At 35.0% G+C, this 25056-nt stretch overlaps 1 protein-coding gene across 2 annotated transcripts in view; it reads right to left on the reverse strand.

Annotated features, from left to right (window-relative positions):
* Positions 1–1190: 1190 nt before the first annotated feature.
* The window catches only part of HSF2 (heat shock transcription factor 2), a 33202-nt gene continuing 9336 nt past the window's right edge, over positions 1191–25056 (reverse strand). Inside the window, exons 2-13 of one of the 2 annotated variants that reach the window (XM_046677275.1) lie at positions 20623–20731; positions 20336–20463; positions 19401–19525; positions 17369–17444; positions 14128–14189; positions 13118–13205; positions 11210–11358; positions 10557–10796; positions 9550–9655; positions 5468–5521; positions 2639–2723; positions 1191–2198 (exon numbers count right to left, since the gene is read on the reverse strand). In XM_046677275.1, coding sequence (XP_046533231.1) covers positions 1906–2198; positions 2639–2723; positions 5468–5521; positions 9550–9655; positions 10557–10796; positions 11210–11358; positions 13118–13205; positions 14128–14189; positions 17369–17444; positions 19401–19525; positions 20336–20463; positions 20623–20731 — 1515 coding nt within the window. In that variant the 3' untranslated portion in view covers positions 1191–1905. The remainder of the gene's footprint in view (positions 2199–2638; positions 2724–5467; positions 5522–9549; positions 9656–10556; positions 10797–11209; positions 11359–13117; positions 13206–14127; positions 14190–17368; positions 17445–19400; positions 19526–20335; positions 20464–20622; positions 20732–25056) is intronic. The other variant, XM_046677276.1, reaches the window with a different exon arrangement.

Here is a 25056-nt window from a genome sequence, read left to right on the forward strand (position 1 = left end):
GAAACAATTGCAAATTTGGTCGCAGAGAAATGTGACAGTGTCCTCAGTGTATGACTATCACACATAATAAAAACAGGATAAAATTCTTTGGGGGAAGTGGAATGGATGATGATGGGCATCAAACCACTACAGTATTTAGATTCTTTTAGATACATTTAAAAGAAGCATGTAACAATTTTATTTTAAAACGGAACATTAACAATATCCTAAATTCTTTCCAACTATTTAAACTCAAGATGAAAAACTTTAAATGTCAACTTAAAAAGTACTAGGAGGTATAAAGTTTTGAAAATTACTTTTACAGTACTTCTAAAGCTCTAAAATGTCCCCCAGGAGAAAAAAACTTGATCATATCCCACCGTGAGGAAGGGAAGGGAAAAAGAAAAAGACTCTAAAGTTCTCTGCTCTCAGTCTCTAAACTCTTCATCTCATCTTAGCAGCAAAGTTACCTCTACAATTTACGCAGAAAACTGTTCTGGGGTCTTGAATTAGTTCACCAAGATCCCATTGTCAGAGCCAAGTATTTTAGGATCTGCTAAGGAGAGGTTTCTTATCCCTCTGTGTGAGGCTTTCCTTTAATTTTTACATCATGGTAAGAGAAATGCCCAGACGGAGAGAGAGAGAATATGGCCAACAGGAAGGCCATCTTTGTAATTTCTTATCAACTAGCCCTATAAAGCATTCAGATATTAACTGCATTGCTCCCAGCCTTCTGCTTGAAGGTGGAATTCTTCAAGTTGATACAAAGGTGGCCCTGGCCTTACATTAAGAAGTCTCTAGAATCCTCCTGAGCAACTGTTCCAAAGGGAGGAAATGATTTGACTATTTCTCTTATCTTCTCTCAGGGCAAAAACTGTAGACCCTTGGTGGCATCCAGTGATAATGTTCTTACCTCACCGGGACAATGAGAGGCGTACTTCTCTCAGTTCTTTATTAGAAACATAGCAAGCCAGTATCACTTTTAAATAAAGAACTTTAAAACACATTAAATTTAGAGACATCATATTCCTTCCTTGTAGAAATACACAGTCTGTCTTTTGAGATGAGGCACGAAGATCTTGGTGTGATTCATATTAAGGGTAATGGACAACAGACACAGTTACAGTTTAAGTCCATCTACTTCCCATGAAAAGGAAAAACTGTGACATGTAAGTGTCACCTCCAGAGAAGACACAAAACAGACACTACTATGCAACATTCATTATATTTATTTTACTAAATAGTATGGTTCAAAAAACACAAACAAACCAGAAAACTTTTACTTAAAACTAGCCCAACGAGGTGGATGGGGCTGACAATATCCCATCCCCTTCTAGTTCTGTGTATGTGGAGCTGGAACCGTATCAGACAGTGAGCACTCAAGTATACTTTGCCTTTCCTGTTGAACATGAATGAACTCTGAACCAAGAGACAAATGAAGTTTTACAAGATACAGGCACTTTATGTTCTCAGTTTTAAAAATAAGCCAAGTGAAAAATATGTAATAAAAGTAACTGGAACAGAGAAAGTTTTAGTTCTACCATTAGTTCTAGTGACTTACACTCAATGCAAACAAACAGCATCAAACAAGTAAAACAAACAAAAGTTTAACTGGGGTTAATGGGCACAAATGTAATGTAAAAAACAATCCAATTTACTACGATTGGAGAAAAATGGCCAATTGAATCCAACTTAAAGATATGCCAATAATGTGCATTAAATCTTGTGTACCTATGTAGCTGAGTAACATCTGAAAGCTTTGCAAGAGTGCGTGGTTAGTGAGAAAAGCAAAAGGTGCTTTTGATTCCACAGTATCTGATTAAACAAAACAAAGCAATTTACAAAAAAAAGTACCAAATGATACTTTAAAATAAATAGTTCATCATTTTGATGAATATATACATGTAGAGTCCACTTCCTGGGGATTTAGCTATCTAAAAGTGGCATATCACTATCCAGAGGCGCCGGAGCAAGTTCACATAAATAAAACAGTGTGGCTTCACTAGCTTCGGCCTCAGTCAATGGCTCCAGGCGAACAAGCTTACTCTGAGTCGGTTCTGGGTCCAGGCTGCTGTCCAGAAGCTCATCAACTTCTATGGGTTTATCTACAGAGGAGGTAACTTCCGATGATGCTGTACTCCCCTGTTCAACAGCAGAAGCAGGGTTCCCATCGAGGAATGCAAGAAGTGGAAAGGCAGTGTACTGGATAAGCTGCTTATCTAGAATAAAGATTAGAAAAATTCTTTTATCATCAGCTTATAAGGAGTTCAAGCCACAGGTGGAAAAATGGAAACAGAGATGTGCATGCAAACACTACACCCTTATAGAGCCAAACAAGAAATATGATACTTTGTGTCAAAAAATTTAAAAATGTACAAGCCAGAAAAGTCTTTATTTAACAATTAAGAAATGAGGCTTCTTTCAGTTCTTCTAAAGTTAAATAGGAAAAAACCTCGAAAATATGACAAACTTCCTCTATTACCTCTCCAATTCAATTTTCTCTATTTGCTGGAATCTTGATACTTTATGCACAGAACTGAGACCAGTACGTTCTGTGCTCAATGGTTAACTACGGCAAGACTTTCTTTGGCTCTCATTAGTTTCTATGTAGGACTCGATTTAAAAAATCTATAGAAACTAATACTACATTAATACCAACCTGTTTTAGGTTTAGATTTTCTTCCATCTTCTGAAACTGGCTGAACTACATTGTTTTTGGTAGTTTCTAATCCTTTATTCTCAGACTAAAAGAGAAAAAATAATATAAAAATATTTGTTTCATATTTTATACGTCCTTGACAAACAGCAAAAAATAAAAAAACTGGTACAGTATATGAATATTGGTATATTATTTGAAACATATGGGAAGGGGGAGCATCAGGAAAGATGGATTAGAGATAGAGAGAGAATTGAGTAGAAGTAACAAGACTGGTTAAGAAAACTTTTGCTGTCATCAAGTGGATGAAACAAAGAACCTGAACTAGGATAACAAGTATGAAAAGGAGGAGCATTTCAACAGCAGAACAGACAGAATTTGTCAAGGGTAAAAGATGGGAATGAATCAAAGATGGCTGGTTTCAAACTGCTAATTAAGAGATAATTCTTTAAACAAACTCATTTTAAACAGTTTTGATTAAAAATGTATTACACATTTCTCTTCACTCACAAACAGAATAATTAGCAGAAGTGAACATATTTAGAACAGCTCAGGATGACAGGATGACATCCTTACAACTATCCCTATATTTGGAAGCCTCAGAGTTGAAGTGGTGTTTCTTCATTTTCTTTTTGTGGCTCTTTAAGTTCTTTTCTGTCATTTAAATTGCTTCTTTCAACCACTGTCTTCTGTCCTTCCATCTGATCATAAGGGGATTAAATCATTAATGCTGTTACGTTCTTCAGTGCTCTTTTCAAAGATATTCAAACTGAGGTGCAGAGGTTCACAATTTTTCCCGAGTGGCTGTAAGTCCCAGATATCTGCATGCTGATTAAGTATATATGTGGTGTAACAGAAATACTAATTCCTACAATTCCTCTGATACTCATCATAAAACGAAGCAGTACAAGTTTCCAGGGTTCTGAGATAATAATGGCCCCAAGATATAATAAAAACTACTTAAACCTTTCTGAAAACTTACATAAAAGTGTTTCTCATTTAGCATTCACAATAAACATTAATGCAATAATATCATCTTTATTTTTATACTTCCTAAAATAGGTATTTTCCAACGATGCCATTGTTGTTATTCTTAAACATGAGAACCAGGATGACAAATGGGTTTCACCTCCCATGCAAATTCTTAAACATTAGTAGCGGTCACTCAGATTGCTGTTCTGAAGAGTCTAAGACATCTCGATCTATTAGAAAAGAGTGTTGTAATCCATGTCATATGATACCTGTCACGAGCCTAGGCAACGACAGCTGATGAGCCCATTATTGGAAAACATTAATCTAGATTCTAGAACTATAATGAAAAATCACTAATTTTTCTAATGTATTGTAGAGCAATAGACAATTTGCTGTTTAACTACTATTTCTCAAAACTGTGTTTAAGCTATTAGTTTTTGGAATAAGGAGGATGATCCAAGAATAAAGAATGACTAAATGTCTAGCAATAAATAAACACTGCAGCACATTCACTAAGTGAATGCATGATACGGGTTCATTCAACTTAAGATCTAACGTTCAGTAATATCATATTTACTGAAACAGCGTTGAAGTGGTCCATAGAATCTTATAATATAAATCTAGGCCAACTATGGTCCACATGCCAAATTCAGCATACTGCCTGTTTTTATAAATAAAGTTTTACTGGAGCACAGCCATCCTCATTCTTTTATGTATTGTCTACAGCTGCTTTTGCACTACAACTGCAGAGCTGAGTAGCTGTGACAGAGAACATATGGCCCGCAAAACCGAACATATTTACTAAGTGGCCTTTACAGTACGCCAACCCCTGCTATAAATCATCCAAATACTCAATGTATAATCAACTTTCTAGTTCAAAAATTCACAAATTCCGTCAACTCTAAGTTACCCAGGCTGTAACTCTGAAAATGCAGAAAATCTCATCAGGTTATCCTCACACACAACAACAGTCAGAAAATTCCTCCCCTTCACTCTAATCACTCATATTTATTTGATGTATTCATTTTTAGACTACAAAGAATCAAAATAAAATTTTGATTCTGCTAATCCAGAATTTACCCAAACTTCAGAGGACTTGATTTACCTTCATATTCAATGAAAACAGGGATTACCAAACAATTTGATATAAATACAAGATAAACAGGAGTACATACCTATTCAAGACAATAAGTTGTACAACATAACAGAACGACTTCTAAACTTCTCTAACAACTTCAAATTGTCCTTATTACTCATTAAAAACTAGTTGTAAATAATTTCTTGTCAACACTTCCTAATTGCAACTGGAGTTCCCTATACATTTAAGAAAATAACAAAAACCATTACTCAAAAAAAAGTCCAAAATCCATACCTCAGTGTTTCAATTTGCCTTACCTACAACCAGTACAAATCCCTAAGCTTTTACTGTATGCTAATAAAATGAAGGAACTTACTTAAGAATATGGGTACCAGTAAACCTTCAATAAAAAAGGCTGAGAAGCTGTTTATAGAAGAAATAAGAATGTAAAATTAAGCACATAAAACATGAAGAAATCATAATTTAATAATTTATTCCCGTGATATACTTCAACAAGTCAAGTTTGGTCAGGTTCTCTGCCACCACTTTGACGGCTGATTTCATACTGGGAGTTAACTGAACAAGCGCCAGCAGAATTGGGCAATGATTAACCCCAAAACCAAAGGCTAATTTTTCATCTAGAATTTTACTATCTCGATCACACATATTAGGTAAGAATATAAAATGCTTTTTTAAGTGGGAATGATATTGCTTACTACTTACTAAGACTTTTTTCAGATTCTTAGAGCTATGGGTCCTGAGCAACATGAGTTAAAACTTACTTTTGTATTATTGATGTAATCTGTGGGATTCATCTGCACAGAACTAGTGAAAAGCTGAAAGACCAAACAAGAAAAATAATAAGTTTTAAGAATATTTAAAAAGAATTAACTGTGTGCTCAAAATTTTTATACAGCCATGTTGGGTGAAGAGATGTAGCTCCTACACCAGGAAGTTTCCATACAGTAAAACAAGTTTGGAAGAGGAAAGCAGAAAGAAAAACAAACAAAAGCAGAGCAAGCTAGCCCATGCATTATATGTTGTAAGAATTTCTCTATAAAACACTGGGGTAAATCACTTGAGGCAAATGGTGGTTTTCCCCACCTCCCCTCCTCTCCTTCATTTCCTTTATTTTTCTCTCCCTAAACGCCTTTCACTTTAAGTGGCACCCAGAGTTGAGTTCCTTGCCCTGACACTAAAGCCTTCACTGACTACCTGAGAATCACATGGTAAATTTACAGAATCTGCTCTACGATAGTGGCTCCTAAATTACACCTCAAGTGGAACCCCGTGAACCAACAGCGTACCTCCTTGTTGGTTCTTTTCACCTCACCTACCAAAAGAAGTTGTAAATGCTAAGACCACTGCTTACTGCACTCCTCAGTCCAGCCAGCTTACAGACATAACTTTTGTTTGTCATAAGCTTCAAAATCATTCATTCCACAGGGATTTACTGAGCATCTAAGAAATAACCAACATCATGAAGACTACAAGATGAAGACACTATTCCTGCTCTCCAAGAGCTTACAATCTAAAAGACAAGATAAGAAAAACATCAAATAGCAACATATGATCGGATACAATCCAGTATTAAAATAATAATGGATAGTAGGAATCAAAAGAACAAAGGGGTAAGAGAAATGAAAAAGAAGGGAATCACAGAGGCAAACAGACATACACACACACACACAGGATGAAACAAAAAGTCTTGATGAAGTTATGCAAAATGCATCAGTCACTGGATAATAGAGAGGATGGAAAGAAGAATGCATTGTTACAGCATTAGCAACAAGAAAGGAGGAGGAATGGTTGTGGGGTAAATTCTAGAAACAGATGACAACCAGTCCAAATAACATAAAAGTTCTGAGTTGAACAGTATAAGTAGTATACATAAGGTTCAAAAAGTTGAGCAAGGCCAGTCAGTGGACAAGACCACATTCTGTCAGCAATAAGAGCCTTGGGAATGGCCTGAGCAATGAAATATAGCGAGTAAAGCATTTTAGAACGAGCACACCAAATGGTTCACAGGATGAAATGAAATGCAGAGAAGTCACGGGTAGATTCCATATTCATGGTAACCCTATAAATATCCTCAGCTCTTCCTTTTCTTTCATTAACTTTTCCCCCTTTCATACCACTTACTAATCCATGAAGATGAAGAGACTCAGTTCCTGAAGAGCTGATAAGAATACACGACTGCCAATTTCTGCCAGTTCAGCTTGTCACTACCTCAGAGGCCTGAGCAGATTTTGTCTCTACTGAGAGAGGCATCTGAGGTGGGCCAGCAGTGTAAGCTCCTCACTCCTTTTATGCCCCACTCTCCCTACCCATTGACTCAGGGATACCTTCTTGTATTCCCAGGAGACACATGGTGTTCAGTAGAAAAAAGTAGACCACATATGAGGAGCTAACACAGTTGGTTGAATTCTAAAGCCAGGCCCCCTCCTGCTGACTCCACACTGGGTCACTCAGTACTGAACTCTGCAGAGAGAACCCATAGCTCCTCAGCATACGTATTTATGTCCTTACCATCTTTGCCATCTGAGAGAACAAGGCAGCCTATCGGCAGACTTTTTATTTATGACAATACAGCATAATTCAAGGATGAAATAATGAAGATCTTGAATGAGAGAGGCAACAGTGGAAACAGAAAGTAGGGATGGCTTGTGAATGCTATTTTGGAAAATACACAGGACTTAGTGAATGATGAGGCAAAAATAAGAAGACAAAGATGAATCCGTGGTTACTATCCTGGGTGAGTAAAGAGAAATCTGATGTCACTATAGAAAATAAGAAAGCTAAAAAGGGTAGGTAGTTTAGAGAATTAAGAAAAGTTAGGTGTTAAACACAAATAATCTAAGGCAAGATCTAACTGATAACCCAAAAGCATGGAATTAGAATTCCAGCAAAGTTTATTTTAAAAAATATTAAGAGCTGGAGTTACACATCTAAGAGCACTCCTACAAGCCAAAATCCCTTCACAGAGGAAGAAAAGAAAAAGAAGAGAGGTAGAAAAAATAAAAGAGGATAAAAGACTGGGTACCTTGAGAAATATCCACAAGTAGAAGACAGCAGGAAAAAGAAAAGCTCTTGAAAACAACAGAGAATGATTAGCGAGACAGGAAGAGAACGAAGAAGTCCAGGGCCTCTAACTTCCACAGAAAAAGTTCTGTTGTGGAAAATCAATATTGTTAATAATAATAGTGTTAATTATTTATAATCCTCACAATAACCCTTCACATTAGGTGTAAGCCACATGTAATAGATGGGGAAACTGGGCAAGAGAGGTTAACTTTCCCAAAGTTAGTAACATAGCTAGTAAGGAACATGTGCCAAAAACAGAACCCAAATCTGTCTGATTCAAAACCTTCTTGCACTAGCCCAGTGGCTTGATTTGGGGGGAAAAAAAAATGCAGCCTACTTACTGTGGATGGATAAACCAAGACGGCATAGGCAGCACAGGCTTAGAATAAATAAGACATTACAGGGTTTCAAAAGAAGTTTAGAGTAAAAAAAGAGGTAACAAATATTGAGATTCCACAGCTTCTGAGAGGACCAGGACACGGAGAATTATACTTTGTGAATAGGGCAGAGCTGGCTGGGTGAGGTCTTGAGGACAAACGAGTGATAGATGTTTCAAAGTTGAATTAAAATGATCTAGTTGAGGACTGCAAGGATTTGTAGAGGGTCAGAACTATGGGATTTTATTTCCTTCTTAGTGATCTAAGGGAGAGAGATTCTACAAAGTCCCTGGATTCAGAGTGGGGACAAAGACTGAAAGAATCAAGAGGACTGTCAAGTTACTGTTAACAAGCTGAAGCAGCTCATTAACATGGATGTTGAATTCACTTAGATGGTAACATAGGTCAACATGGAAAGAAAATCTTCAAAGAAGCTGAAATCCATCCTATGAGACACTGATGATTTGCGAAAAGGAAAAGATGTAAAGTCATGTGACAATGACAAGACTGATGAGAAGCAGAAGGGTAAGGAGTTAAATTAATAAGACTGAAGAGTAAGATTGAAGCATAGGAAAGTACTAATTCCTTTTAGCCCCTTAAGAAGCTCTTAAAAGGGCAAGACTACAGAATATCTTGATGTGAGCGAAGCTGCACTTTAAGGCAAGAAATACAGAAAAAAGAGCAACAAAATTTTTCAGGATAGAAAGAGAAACATATTCATAACAGAAAATGGAAACAGAGGAGAAAACAAGATTCAAGTGGATGGGAGAGACCATACCAGAAGCTTTAGGTAAGAGAGGGAGGAGTGGTAGGAGTAAGAGGGAAGAGAATGAGAAAGGTGGTTAGTGCCAGAAATGGTAGATAAGGATTCACAGTCCAGACGACATTGGAGTTAAGTTCATACAGGAGGTGGTGGGGATTAGAGCAGGGGAACTTTAGGTTTCAGGACACAAAAATTTAAAAAGCATAACAAATATAATAATATAACACATCTGAGTGGAAAACATTAATTCCCAAAGTATTAAGAAGTGTCTCTATGCTGTTTCCTGGCTAAGTTTCTTCTGTTACTAACTCCCATCAATTTCTATTCAGTGATGATTTATTCTAGAGCAAAACCTGACACAGCAACAAGTCCAGGCAAGACCTGGATTTAATAGTACTGTTGCACAGAGCTGATATGTTGTTACGGGGGATTAACTGAACTGCTACTCAGAGATGGGTAGAGATCACCTTCCTTCACTGACCTGAACCCATCTGTTCATTCTTTCTGATAAACAAAACCATTCATTAAAAAAAAATAAAACGCAGTAACAGTTTAGAATACAAGAAAATGATGTATTGATTTATAAATATTATATGTAAATACACAAATTGCCAATACAGCAATTACTCAAAGTACCTACATCAACCAGGAGATCTGGGTCTATGCTAAACTGCCTTCCTGACAGCATGGCTTGAAAGTCCTCCAAACTGCAATCAATACTGTCAAGATAATCCAACAGTTCAACCCTAAGGAAAAAAGATTTAAAAAAATCAAATATTAGGTTTTTATGTTTAAAATCACAATGCAATCTAGCTAGGCAAAATATTCCTAGCAACTGCTGAATCCTTACCAATTCTTAAACTTAAGAATCCTATTTAATGTTTGAGACTCTTGAAAATTTGGTTAACTGAGAACTCAAAGCCTTTACAAAAATCTTTAGTATTTACAGAAAAAATGTTCTGCAACAAAATCTTATTTGTCTTTTTCCTCTAATACTATAAGTTATAAAATATTTAACCTCTGATTATTGGTTATTGCTACTAATTTCTAGTTTTCTTATGCTATAAAATAAGTTCCTTAACAGAGACTACGTTTTCCATAGTCCTGATAAAAACACAAATACACACAATGACACACACTTTACAGACATTCAAAACAAGTATTTCATTAAAGAAATTTAAGGAATTGCCCAGAAAATCACAAGACTGCTCTTGGGATGGTTAAATCCTTCTCAAAATACCATTTGCAGAGCTCAACCCTGACCATAACAGAGAAAAGTAGACTACGTGGGTTCATAATCTGAAAGGAAGACCACTCAAAGAGAAAGAGAGTATGTGAAGTAAACAAAGAAAGCAGGGACCGGCCAGGCGGTGCAGCGGTTAGGTTTGCACGTTCCGCTTAGGTGGCCCAGGGTTCGCCAGTTCAGATCCCGGGTGCTGACCTATGCACCGCTTATCAGGCCATGCTACGGCAGGCATCCCACATATAAAACAGAGGAAGATGAGCATGGATGTTAGCTCAGGGCCAGTCTTCCTCAGAGAAAAAGAGCAAGACTGGCAGCAGATGTTAGCTCAGGGCTAATCTTCCCCAAAAAACAAAAAAAAAAGAAAGCAAACAAATTTAGACAACATTCAGATAAGCACTCACTTTCCCAAAAGATTGATGTTATCATTTAAAATGGAATCCATCATAGTCACGGGATCTTCTGTGGTCAGACTAGACGAGCCATTTAGTTGGACAGCACTAGACATGAGAGGGCTGGTGCCAGCACTGCCTGAACTTAGGGATTCTCTGGCTGGTTCATTCTGATCTCCACTCTGAATGACAGGTGCATACTCATCTTCATTGTCATCTTCAACAATGACAATATCAGGGTACTGGCTACAGCTAGATCAGCAATATGAAATACAACCAATTACATTTTTCAGACCAATTCAATAAATTCATTCTATCCATTCATTCTCCACGGGAACTCTCTCCCCAAATTACCTATCAAAAGGCTTAAATTTCTTGAGTGAGTAGCTTAATCATAAATACTGATACTTCATACAAGACCAAAAAGAATCAATTAACTCCAAAATTTAAAAATCAGGATTAACTTTCACTACTTTTTTTGTTGGGAGTCTTTCTGCTGGGGGAAGGGAGGTATTTGGTTGAATAATTTGGATTATTTTTTCAGTTTAATAATCCAAAAGCAAGTTAGACACTAGTTTATGAAAGAAGAAAGTGGTTTTGAATTTGGCTCTTAAATAAGAAAAGTAATTAATATTTTCATAAATTTTATTTTACGATCTCCTTACTTGGAGGGATCCGCTATAATGTCCTCATTAGTTTCTGGAATAACTGGGATATTCTCTTCATCTGCATTATCATCAGTAACGTCATAAATAATGATGTCATCTGAAATTCGCTCCCTTGGCTTTAAACCTTCAGTCCTACTGTGTGGAACCTAAAAAATCAGGGAGAAAATACATCAAAAAATTGAAATTATATTGACTACCAAACAACATACCATTTAAAAAAATGCCATCTACTAGTTACTAAATGTTGGGAATACAATAGTAAGCAAAACAGGTATGTTCTCTGCGCTTTGAGGACTTATACAGTAATTGGTATTAGTAGTACCAATTCACAGAGATATGAATTTTATTATCTGCATTCTACTTAACTATTTCTTTTACTGTAAGGGATCTTGAAGACAACATGCCTCAGAATGTTCCTATGGAAAGATCTTTAGATTTTAAACTATTTCTTATATCCAAAAGGTAAAAACAACTTAGAACTTCACCAGAAATTTCAAGCATAACAAGATGGCCAATGTGGGGATGGGGGTTACTTCATCTCAAGCTACTCTGTTTGACATGTTTTATTCTTACTCATTAAATGGTTTTATAAATAGAAAAAAAAAACTCAACTATTCCACAGTTAAATGTCAGCCTGGTTTTTCGGCAATGGGTTTTTTTTTTTTTATTCAGCTACAGATATATTCAGACCATAGGTACATTAATAAAAAAGCATTCAATTCTCTAAAGCAAACTACAGTCATTATTATAATGCAACAATCTATAAATATCAACACTAGATAATACAGAGGCAAAAGACGTACAGTACTTAAAAATATATAAATGCAGTTAAATTAAAAAATCTTCATCCATTTACATTGAGTCTTTAATCCTAAAAATAAAACAGGTATGCCTGATTATTCAGAAAGTGATAGGAAGAGGAACCAGATGTTAGGTTAACTCTGATTTTCCTGAGAACAAAAATCTCAATACTTTAATAATAAATGTAAAGCAGTACAGTCATGCCCCACATAATAAGGTTTTGGTAAATGATGGATCACATATACAATGGTGATCCCATAAGATTAGTATTATATAGCCTAGGTGCATAGTAGGCTATACCATCTAGGTTTGTGTAAGTACACTCTATGATGTTCGCACAAAGACGAAACAGCCTAACGATACATTTCTCAGAACGTATCCTCATCACTAAGTAAATGCATGACTAGATTTAGAATTTAAGATTTGAAAGTAATAATGATAATCAGATAGTAAAATAATACTGGACTAATTTGCCATTGGGTCTAAGTTTGACAAATTATCCAGAGCCTGTGACAAAAATGAAGGTAAACAAAAATATGTTTTGAAATTGCTACAGTGAAAAACAGTCTACTCTGTGCACATTTACAATAAAAGTTGGAAACCTTAAAATAACCAATGGATGAATGCATAATGACATTATTGTAATGCTCAATTAATGTCATATAGTAGCTGATTAAGATGAACTAAATGTCTGTTTAACAAATCTCTAAAACAAGACCAAGTGAAAAAAGCCACAATGCAAAATGAAATGTACAAAATTATATCACTTATATAAAGTTTAGACATATGCAAAATAATACCAAATACTCTTCATGGATTCACACACATAAAACGGCCATGGGAATAAATGCTAATTAAAGATAATGATTATCTCTAGGTAAGAGAGGAGACGGGGGGGGGGAATGAACTTGGGAACTAAGAGAACTATATTTGTAATGGTTTATTTCTTAACATAATCTAAAACAAATAATAAAAAATGTCATGATTTAATAAAGCTGGAGAATGAGCACACAGATTATTATTCACTAAACTTTGAATGCATGAAATATTGCTGTAATAAAATTTAGTTTGAGACAACAAAATAGAATTTAACTAAAAAATTACTTTATGATGGTGATTATCAGCTGGTTCTTTGACTATGTGCTGAAATAGATTCTTCTTTTGGGCTCCATTAGAGTTTAGAAGTAGAGGCCTGAAAATCAGAAGATATTCACGAAGTTCAGCAAAGCAAACAGAGGACTTTAAACTGCTTCTAATAATTTACCCCCAACACTCACACACACACTTAAATAACGAATACAAAATTTCAGTAATGATAGATAAGGAACTCAAAAATAATTATATCTGAGGAATAGAAACTAGGGGATGAACGTGTCTAGGACTTTTATTTCTCCATTCTTCTGTACTATTTTTGTATAATACACATAAACTACTCTCTCCAGATATACTTCACTGCTGACTGAACTATATTAACTCGTTATAAACTGTACTTACAAAGTAAAAAATAAATAGGTAATATCATAAGAACTAGTTAGTGGAAGTAGAGTTAAGGCCACAGCATAAGCTACGAGCACAACCAAGCTTTGCTAAAATCTTAGCCTTACAAGATAATCTTTTTCTGCTGACAACTATTCTTTGTCCACCGCACTTATGTTTTAGTTGTGAAAATGGTAGTTACTGACATTTATAGGCATCACAACCCAAGGCTAAAACACAGGTTTTTAAAGACCCTTATGAGTAGTTTAAACATAAGATCGATCAAGTAAAAAAATTTTAATTTTTTTTTCAATGTAAGGCCTCTTTTTAGGAGTTTCCCTCACTCAGGTCTTCTAATGCTGTATTAAATTGCTAATGTGAATGAAAATGAATTCTTTATTAACCGTGTGTGTATCTGTAAAGTGACCATTTAGGCTATTCTTATGCCTCAAAAACATCAGCAGGATGACAACAGTAGGAAATAACACCACTCTTGAAATGTTGAGAGTATAATTTAACAAGGATTGTTCATCTGGGACAACAGGCATACAGTCAGCAAATGTAGGCCATTCATGGTTAAATACTAAAATGTTTGGTTGCCTATGTATAAGTCAAAATGTTTTATTATAAATACTTACCTTTTACGTTTTAAACTCACAAGTTGGTTATTCTGAACCAATGTAACAATAAACTGAACAATCTAAAAGGAAAATATAAATAATAAATTTTCCATCACGGACTCCTAATTCTTTTGTCCACATTAAAAGTCTTATAAAATTAATTCAGATACGGTATGTTCACTATTCTAAGTTACATAATTTCTCACATATTAACATATTTGAAATTTGAATGCATCTTACAATTGATATCTAAAGAAACATACCAGCTTCCAGGCAGAAGAATAACCTGTGATAAAGTTGCTGCTATCTAGGATACAGAGATGCCTAAGATACCTCTCTCCATCCATCCATCCACCCACCCATCTATCCATTTATCCACCCACTCATCCATCTATTTATCTATCCAATATTCAGTTGAGTTATTTGTTTTGGTGATAAGTACCAACCACACCTGGATACAGATCCCAGCTTTTTACTTAAAATTACTTCAAGAATATTTTGATGCCTAATTATACCTAAAAGGGTATACCTAATTATACAGCAACAGAAATAAACTCAAAAATACAGTTAATTAGGGCCAGCCCAGTAGACTAGTGGTTAAGCTTGGAGCACTCTGCTTTGGCGGCCCAGGTGGGTTCCTGGGCATGGACCTAAACCACTCGTCTGTCAGTGGCTAAACTGTGACAGCAGCTCACATAAAAAGAAAAAAAAGAGGAAGACTGGCAACAGATGCTAGCTCTGGGCGAATCTTCCTCAGCCAAAAAAAAAACAATTAAAAAAAAATACAGTTAACCAGAGGCTATCCAAAAGTAAATTCACAATTTTAAAGTTGAAATACATATGCTTTTTGCAAATAAACAATTAAAAGATTTTGTTTCAGATGGTTTTCCTCTTAAACATCTGAGAAACACATATTGACAATCACAAGAAGGTGGTTTAATCTTCAAAGTCTGATTAAATTTAGAAGAAAAACTATTAAACAGATCAAGACAGGCAAACAATCCTTCATATTTTATGACAATGTTTCTTAAAGGTGCAGTCCATGGACCAGCAGCACTGGCCCAGGAACTTGTTAGACATGCAAATTCTCAGCCCCACTCCAGAATTGCTGACTCTGAAATTCTGAGGCTGGGGTCCAGCACCGAGAGTGTTTAACAAGCTCACCAGGTGATACTGATGTGAATGTAGTAACCACAGACTCAGGGTATGCCTTGAAAGTTACCATCAACTTTCTAAAGGAGCTAGAAAAGTGAGAATCACATGGTGAACTATGAAAAGAAACAGATCACTGAGAGGCTATGAAAAGACGCCCAAAGTGACTGGAGGACTATTTAGACTCTTTGAAAAAGAGTTCCCTGTAAGCTTTGTGAAAGGTAATTACACAATTAAAATAGAGAGGTGTCAATTAAAAATACATACTGTGTAGCTTTAATATTGTGTGTTCTCTCCCAAAAGAGGCTACTAAATGGTTTGTATTACAGTCAACATGAACTTTTTCATGGAGAAAAATACAGACATTTTAACGGAAGAACCAGACATTAGAGTCTATGAAAGGAGGTTAGCTACTAAATTGCTTATTCAAAAGAAAATGCTGACAACTGATGAAAAGACAACATTTAAGCTTAAAGATAGCTATAAAATAATTCAACTTCAGTTATTTTTGTTAATTTACAAAAAAGTTTTATGGGAAAATTCTGAAAACATTAGTGGTACAATTTATAAGAACATGAATCACTGGCTAAATTTCTCCTGAAATTTGTCCTACATCTCAGTTCTCTTTTGACATTTCTGTATCATGTTGCACAGAGTTGGTTTCCTGAAGGAGACGAGACGATAAGGCATGTAACACTTATAGCATCTAACTTACGTACTTGAACAAGTCCTATAACAGGCACCTCACATATATTATTCCAATTAAACCAAGACCAAAGAGTAAATGGCAGAGTCAGGAACCAATTACACGAATAGAGAAAAATTATTGGCTGTCATCATGCACTATTGTAAACTCTCTAACTCCACCAAAATACAGATCCAAACTCAAATGTGAGCAACAGAATGTTAGCTTTCATGAAAAAGCGAAATGTTTTATAAGCATTTTACCAACTATACTTGTTTTTGGGGGGAAAAACCCAACAACAAAATGGAATATTGTAAGTTAATATTTAACTAAAACAACGTTTTCTAGAAAAGATTAACTGATTTTTAAAGTAAAGTACAGGTTAAGGTACATATGTCATTTTAAGTCAGTTATTCTTAACACGGCTGAACGGTGGAATCAGCTACGGAAGTTTTGAAAATACAGGTACTTGGACTAAACACTTGGAATTGAATTCTACATTCAACCTGTACTTGCATACTGATTTTTTAAAAAGAGTAGATCTATTTTGACAATAGGCCAAAGGCTGCAATTACCATTCATCTTTGTTCTAAGCCTACTCCACTAGACCCAGATCCTGTCAATCACAACCCTATTTTTAGCTAAAGGCCTCTAAGCACGAACAAGCTGAAGCTCTCCCACCCTCCCTCCCCTCAAAAAACCTGCTGCTTAAACTTAGAGTCCAGTTTACTCACAGGCAAAAAATAGCTTCCTTAATTACTTTTATGTTTCACCTCTTATTAACATATGAAAACTGATATGAAAACATTAAATCATAAGAACACAATGCAACAGAGAGATTTTCGGTTGCCCCAGTAATTTTCAGTTCAGATACTAAAATCTAGGATTTATATTATAATACCAAATTAACTGCTCTTCTGCACAGACTAATAATGGCATACACTGATAACTTATTTTTTTGAACTCATAATTTTGTCAATTGATTTGAAAGTTTTAGTCATTTATCTTCCAAGACTGTATCTATGCCTTTTAGAGTAAAAAATAGTAAAAACTACAAAACCTCACGTAGTAAGGCTGTCTTTTATAGTAAAAAATGTTAAGAAATTGGTAGTGTATTAATTATACTCCTAAGGCTAAAGAATCTTTAAAGTTGTTATATTAGGCAAAAGGTCATTTACTAAAAGCTAATGAGATGTTAGCTGGAAGTATAGAATGACTAGTTATTTGCTAATGAGAAATGTTTTTTTATTACAAAGGACATATAACATTTGGCTTAATTTGTTTGATTTCATAGTTTTACCTCTGTGTACCCAATATATAAGAAACTAAGATCAATCACTGACTATTCCATAGAAACTTTTTGGGTCACAAATGGTACTTATCAAACAAATGCAGATTACAGTCATGGGGAAAAAAGCTTACCTTTCGAATAACTTGTTGCTGTTGTGCATGTTTCGCTCGTAACTCTGACACCTCCTTCCAAAGGGATTCATTCTCACTATGTTATCATTTATCAAAAAAACAAAAAAAATCAATCAGAAAGCTAGGCCTCATTGTCTTCCGTTAAGAATGCAAGAGAACTTAACTAGTCTTTACTACGTATTTTTATGAGACTAGGAAAACTTTGGTTCAATTACATAGAATGGCAGCCATCTTGACATAACTCCAGAATCATTCCTTCATAATTGTACTATCTCCTACTTAGGGCAATATATACGCAAAAACTTAGGATTCACGCCTGTTTCTATATAGTAGTAGGCAATTTACTCCTCTGACAATCTGGTTCATTACTAAGCTAACCTTTCCACTGTGGCTACGAAGTGAACTCAGGACTGAGCTTAGGAAACAATTCTTACAGGGAAGTGACTTTACTCAGCGCTTGCTATGCTCCAAGCACTACGCTAAGTATTTCATATGTATTATTTATTAAACTTCTCTAAAATTTGTCAAGAAAGGAATTAATATCTCTAGCTTATGGATGAGGACACTGACACTCAGGGAATTGAGAAGACTTGCCCAAGATGACACAGATAGTATATAGGTGCTAACGTTGAACTAATGTCTGTCAGACTCTAAAACCTATCTTAAGATCAGTATAAACACAAGCATACGAAAACACTAAAAAAGTTTTTTTAAACACATGTCCAAATATGACAAACTGCCAACTTGCCCAGTAGTAGTAGTTTCTTTTTCTTCATTCACCATTTTTTATTGAAATTGCACGGTTATGAAATGTTAACAGCAATGATAATGCTGAGAAGGCATGAAAGATAATCCACCTATTAAATGCTTTCATTTTTGCTCTTTTGTTAATTTCCACAAAAGCCATCTTCCTCAATGCAAACTACTACAAAAGAGACTAGACTTACATAGAGAGGGTATTGAAAATGAGACTTTAAAACTTACTGAATAACTCCTATACTTTTTCTGACTCAGAAATTTAATGATATTGTCACCTGCCTACTAAAGATAAGCAGGAGAATGGTTACCTCTAAGACTTATAGAATGCATCTCAGATCCAATTACTTAAGGGATAAATCTGAGATGAAAGGAATTGGGTCAAAGGGCACCTCAGTAGACACAAGATACATACAGTAAACTAGCATAAGTGGTTAAATAAAATATGCGGAATGGGAGAGCTTAAAATTAAGGCTTAATCAAAAAGGGAATCAAAGTCCAAGGTTACTCTTTTAATGAAGATACTTGAGTTAAGATAGATAAACTAATGTCCCACATTTGAAATGGGAGAGAGAATACATAAAATAACTCCTCTCAAAACCGTGGCACCTATTAGGATAAGAGAAAATCCCAGCAACTTACTCAGAAGAGAAGTATATACATCTACTCTACACACTGTTACTGTGGCAAGTTAGAATAGTGCCAAGAATTGTAGTTAAGCAAAATAAAGCATCTTTCTGTAGATAAAAGATTTGAATAACACTTGCTAAAGTCTATGTAAAATAAGTATCAACTAGGACAAGTCTCTTGTGTTCTTTCTTCCTTAATTTTTGTGCCCTACTTTTTCCTAAGAGATAGGTCACATAGAAAAGTCTTAAGAAACTGCCATAAAAAAAAAGAATGGGCAATATGTGTAGTATTTTTTATGGCTTTTGTGCCCTCATATGTGTGTGAACATCATATGAAAGCTAACCTGAGGAGAACCGTATTTCCCACACCAACTAAACATCTACTGTTTCATGAGTAAGACTTGTGCATCAAATTGTTTTGATTGCCCAGGTTTATACATTCTTTCAACTACCATCGAGAAAATATAATATTGAGCAAAGTCTATGGCTACAAATCAAAAATAAACGAACCCAATACTTACTGAAAAATGATCTCTGATCTTGGCTTCAACAATGTCATCTAAGTACTCAAAGCACCAACTCCCAAGCCCCAATACACACATACACCAACCTCCATATTAGGATTATATTTGGAAATAATACTTTACCTTTTTAATTCAGAAAGCCTGGACTCAATAGTTTCTTGTTTTATTTGAACCTTCTGAGCACTACTTATAATTTTTGTTAAATCTTCCTGGCGAATTTTATTTTCTTCTGGTTTTGAAGATGAAACCTTTGAAAAAGCAAATTTAGGAAATCAAAGAAATACTAAACACCATAATTATCACTCAAAGCCTTCCTATTATAAGTAGTCTTTGTAGCCCATTCAGGAAATGAGATCTAGTTCTGAAAAGCCCAGGATAGGATTCTAGGAAGAGAATAAACTGTATAGCTCAGAAAGAGAGAATAAGAACTGGTCTATTTTTTGTTTTTTTAATGTGGAGAAGTTTCCAAAAGCAGGAACATCTTGAAGGCTTTTTCTTTTCATTTCCTTTTGCCAAACTTCCTATAATTTCCCCAAGCCTCTTTATTATCACATTCCATGTTTAATCAAATTTATGCAGTAACAGCTGCACACTGGACGATTTTCTTTCATGGTCCATTACCCCTTTTGTGCTTCATTTTTATGGACTTAGTAAAAGTATCTTATTTCAGCAGACACTGTTCATTCAAAAATCTAATATTAAATGTCTACAATATGCAAGGGATTTATTCTAGGCATTAGATATTCAGCAGTGAACTAGAGAAAAAGTCCTGACATTTTAGCACGAGCTTACATTTTTTAAGCTAAATTAGGAGTGAGCCATCCCAATATGGATGACTCCTCACCTTCAGTCAGAATGTAAACATTTTCCTTCCCTCTAGAAAGTGTTTGAAGACTGAGCCTTCAGAACAGCTGAGCACATGGAAAAGAATAATAAAATAGAGAGAGACAACTAAAGCTTTCTTAGTCTAAGTCATCCCAATAAGGAACAACCTGTGTGCTGAAACAAGTCTTGGTCAAGCATGCTATATGGTAATGTCCTAATTAACACTAGCTCACCTTCCTTTTAATGTTCTCCAACAAGTCATCCTGGCCTTGTTTGAAGTAAGGATGCTGAAATTCAACAGGACCATCTCGTTCCTGCTTTACAATTCCAGAGTCAATATGTACTACTTTACGGAAACCATCTGAAAAAGATTCAAAATTCAAATGACCAAAATAGACAAAAATCAAAAATCAATGGTGCTTCTATGGAATATATTTTCCTTTAATAACCTATTAAGAAAAAATAGTTTTAATCAGTGGCTGATGACAGCTACTCCAAATAAACTGCTGTCCATACTCACACATATTCAGTTGCCTCACAAAGCTTGCCATGTTATTGTGCTTGAAGTATTTGGGAAGAATTTCTTTTGCAAACCTTTGTTCGTCCAAAACCAGAAAACTTTGGCCATTCTGAAAGAAAGAGAAAAAATCAATTACTTAAGGTCCTACGAGATAGTAGGTGATACATATGAACCCCAAAACCGGGCAGTCCTTCCATGATACCTTCAGACCAACATTTTATTCCTATTAATGGCAACAAGAAACAATCTGCAATTAAGCACCAAATTGCAATTAAGCTCTTTGATGTCAACCTCAAAAGTTCAGAAGTGTATCTCAAACCAGAAGGTGCATCATATTCTATGGTGAAACAGTCTAAGAATTACATTAAATCAAAAACAATAAAAGAAACACAGTATGTAGCCAGCACGATTATTTAACATTGTTTTAAAGCCAATGCAATTAGACAAAAATAAGATAAAATCTGAGAGGAAGAGTATTTTATCATTATTTGCAATAGACATAATTATATCTGTACAATCAATTGAAAACTATAATTCACTAAGATATCTGGTTACTAATTAATATTTAAAGTCTTTAGTATTCTTCCATAAAAAAATAAATAAGTTGAAACTTACTACAAAAATACAGTAGAGATCTTCCTTGACTTACAATTGGGTTATATTCTGATAAACCCATCACAAGCTGAAAATACTCTAAGTCAAAAATGCATTTAATATGCCTAACCTACCAAACATCATAGCTTAGCCTAGCCTATCTTAAATGTGCTCAACACACAAACATTAGCCTAGAGTTGGGCAAAATATCTAACACAAAGCCCATTTTATAATAAAGTGTTGAATACCTCATATAATTTATTGAATATTGTACTGAAAGTAAAAAACAGAAAGGATCCATGGGTACAGAATGGTTGTAAGTGTGTTGGTCATGATCGCATGGGTAACTGGGAGCTTCACCTCGCTGTTGCGAACCAGCATCACAAGAGAGTAGCGTACTGCGTGTTGCTATTCCAGGAGAAGATCAAAATTTAAAATTCAAAGTACAGTTTCTATTGAATGGGTATCACTTTCCACACTATTATGCAGTAAAATATTCCTAAGTCAAATCATCGTAAGTCGGACACCATCTACAATCAAAACAGCATGATACTGACATAAAGACAGACAGATCAATGGAACGGAGAGCCTAGAAATAAACCCTCACATATGTGATCCAAGGATTTTTGACAAGGGTTGCTGAAACCATTCAATGGGGCAAGGACAGTCTTTTCAACAAATGATGCTGGGAAAGCTGGATACTCACATGCAAAAGAATAAAGTTGAACCCTTAACTTACACCATATACAAAAATTAACTCAAAATGGAACAAAGACCTAAGCATAAGAGCCAAAACTATAAAAATCTAAGAAAATATGAGGAGGAAAAGCATCACAACACTGGATTTGGCAACTATTTCTTGGATAACACCAAAAGCACAGGCAACAAAAGCAAAAATAGACAAATGGGGCTACCTCAAACTTTAAAACTTCTGTGCAAAGAATTCTATCAATAGAATGAAAAGGCAACCGATGAAACCAGAGAAAATATTTGCAAATTGCATATCTGATAAGAGGTTAATATCCGTAATATATAAAGAACTCCTACAACTCAACAAACAACCCAATTAGAAATGGGCAAAGACCCTGAAAAGACGTTTTTCCAAAGAAGATATACAAATGGCCAATAAACACATGAAAAGATGCCTAACATCATTAATCATTAGAAAAATGAAAACCAAAACCACAATTAGATATCACTTCACACCCATTAGAGTGGTAATTATTTAAAAAAAACACAAAATAAACAGAAAGCAAGTGGTGGCGAGGACATGAAGAAACTGGAACGCTTGTGCACTGCTGGTGGGAAGGTAAAATAGTGCAGCTTCTGTGGCAAACAGTATAGTGGTTCCTCAAAAAGCTAAACACAGAACCACCATATGATCCTGCAATTAAACTTCTGTGTATATACCCAAAAGAATTGAAAGCAGGGACCCAAAAAGTTATTTGTACGCCCATGTTTATAGTAGCATTATTCACAATAGCCAAAAGGTGCAAGGAACCCAAATGTCCACTAACAGATGAATGGATAAACAAAATGTGGTATATGCATACAATGGAATATTATTCAGCCTTAAAAGGGAAGAAAATTCTGACACATGCTACACCATGGATGAACCTTGAAGACATTACACTAAGTGAAACAAACGAGTCAAAAAAGGACAAATGCTGTATGATTCGACTTATATGAAGTATCTAGAATAGTCACATTCATAAAGACAGAAAGTAGAATAGTTACCATGGGCTAGGAGGAGGAGGGAATTGGAAGTTATTATCTAATGAGTATGAAATTTCAGTTTGGGAAAATGAGAACATTCTGGAGATGGACGGTAGTAATAATTGCATAACAATGTGAACATACCTAATGCCACTGAACCATACTCAAAAATGGTTAAAATGGTTAATTTTAGGTTAGTATATTTTACCACCACAACAAAAATTTAAAATTAAAATGGAATAAAAGATTCCAATAGAAAACCATCAATAATCTAAAAATTAATTTTAAAACTACAGAAGATCTTTAAGAAAAAGCTACAGAGGAACAAATACAGTGTTGTAAAGCTGTCAATTCTCCCTAAATTAACCAATATATATTAAATTCTCTCAATTAAAAAAATAGATTTTTGGAGATGAGGTGAGAAGATGTTAACACAACCAAATATTAGGTACTAAAGGTCATTTGTAAAAATAATTATGTAACAATAGGCAAGAAAATACTGAAAACAATGGGGAGAGAAGTGTTAACTCCATCCTATAAAGATGATAGAATTATAGTGTTTACAAAATTTGGTACTAAAGAAGGGATAGTCAACAGATGAATGGACAGACTAGAGGGGAGAGAAGCAGCAGCAAATCTATTTAAGAATTTAATAAGTAATAAGTAAGAATAGCATTCAAATCAGGGGGAAAATCAAGAGGGAAAAAGATTAGTTAATAAATTTTCCATTTGGAGGGGAAAAAACAAAGCTCAGTGCTAACTCATAAAAGCAGTGCTAACTCACTGCTATCTCACTCTTTACAACGACATCATAAACTCAGAAGCCACAGAGGTAAAAACTAATAGATTTATCCATGGACACGGCTAGCTGCCTACCCTATCTCCAAATGCCTCTAATTTCTTTTTTAATTCTATTTTTTAAAACTAAAATTGTATGCACTTAAGGTGTACCACATGATGATTTGATATATACAGAGTGAAATGACTACTGCATCAAGCTTACTAACATATCACCTACATTAAAGAAGCTTCTGCACAACAAAGGAAATAATCAACAAAATAAAAAGACAACCTAACGGAATGAGAGAAAATATTTACAAATAATCTATCTGATAAGGGAGTAATATCCAAAATACGTAAGGAACTCATACAACTCAACAGCAAAAAAAAAAACGCAACCCAATTAAAAAATGGGCAAAGGACCCAAACAGACATTTTTCCAAAGAAGACATACAAATGGCCAACAGGTATATGAATAGGTGCACAACATCACTAATCATCAGGAAAACGCAAATCAAAACCACAATGAGGTATCACCTCATACCTGCTAGGACAGATATTACAAAAAAAATAATAAAAGACAAGCGTTGGTAAGGATGTAGAGAAAAGGGAAGCCTTGTACAATGTTGGTTGGAATGTAAACTGGTACAGCCATTAAGGAAAACAGTATGAGGGTTCCTCAAAAAATTAAAAATAGAACTACCATACAATACAGCTACCTTTCTTCTAGGTATATATCCAAAGGAAATGAAATCAGTATCTTAAAGAGCTATCTTCATTCCAATGTTCATTGCAGCATTATTCATAACAGCCAAAATATGGAAACAACCTCAGTGTCCATCAATGGGAGAATGGATAAAGAAAACGTATACACACACACACAATGGAACATTATTTAGCCTTAAAAAAGAAAGATCCTGCCATTTGCAACAACATGGATGATCCTTCAGTTTCTTACTAACAGAATCACAATTTTGTTTGATGCTGCAACCACACTTCTCAGTCCTCCTTACAAATAGAAATGGCCAAACAACACACTTGGCAAATACGATATAAGTAGAATGGATTGAGTGGGGCTTCCAGAAAAGCTTCTAAAAAAGGAAAGATTCAAAGTGTCAAACTCCTACATCCCATATCCCTGCTTGGAACTTGGAGGTAAAGGCTGGACTTCCAGCAACCACTAAGGTACAGGCACTAAGTATGGCTGAAAAGACCAGCAGATGATTGAGTATCTTCAGACATAAGAGAAAAATACATCTCTATTTTGTTTAAGCCACTGTTTTTGGATTTCCATTAGCTGTGCCTGAAGATAACCCTAACTGATGATAGAGTTATAAAATAAAT

This window comes from Equus quagga, chromosome 11 (genome assembly GCF_021613505.1).
Source record: "Equus quagga isolate Etosha38 chromosome 11, UCLA_HA_Equagga_1.0, whole genome shotgun sequence".
Classification (NCBI taxonomy): domain Eukaryota; kingdom Metazoa; phylum Chordata; class Mammalia; order Perissodactyla; family Equidae; genus Equus; species Equus quagga.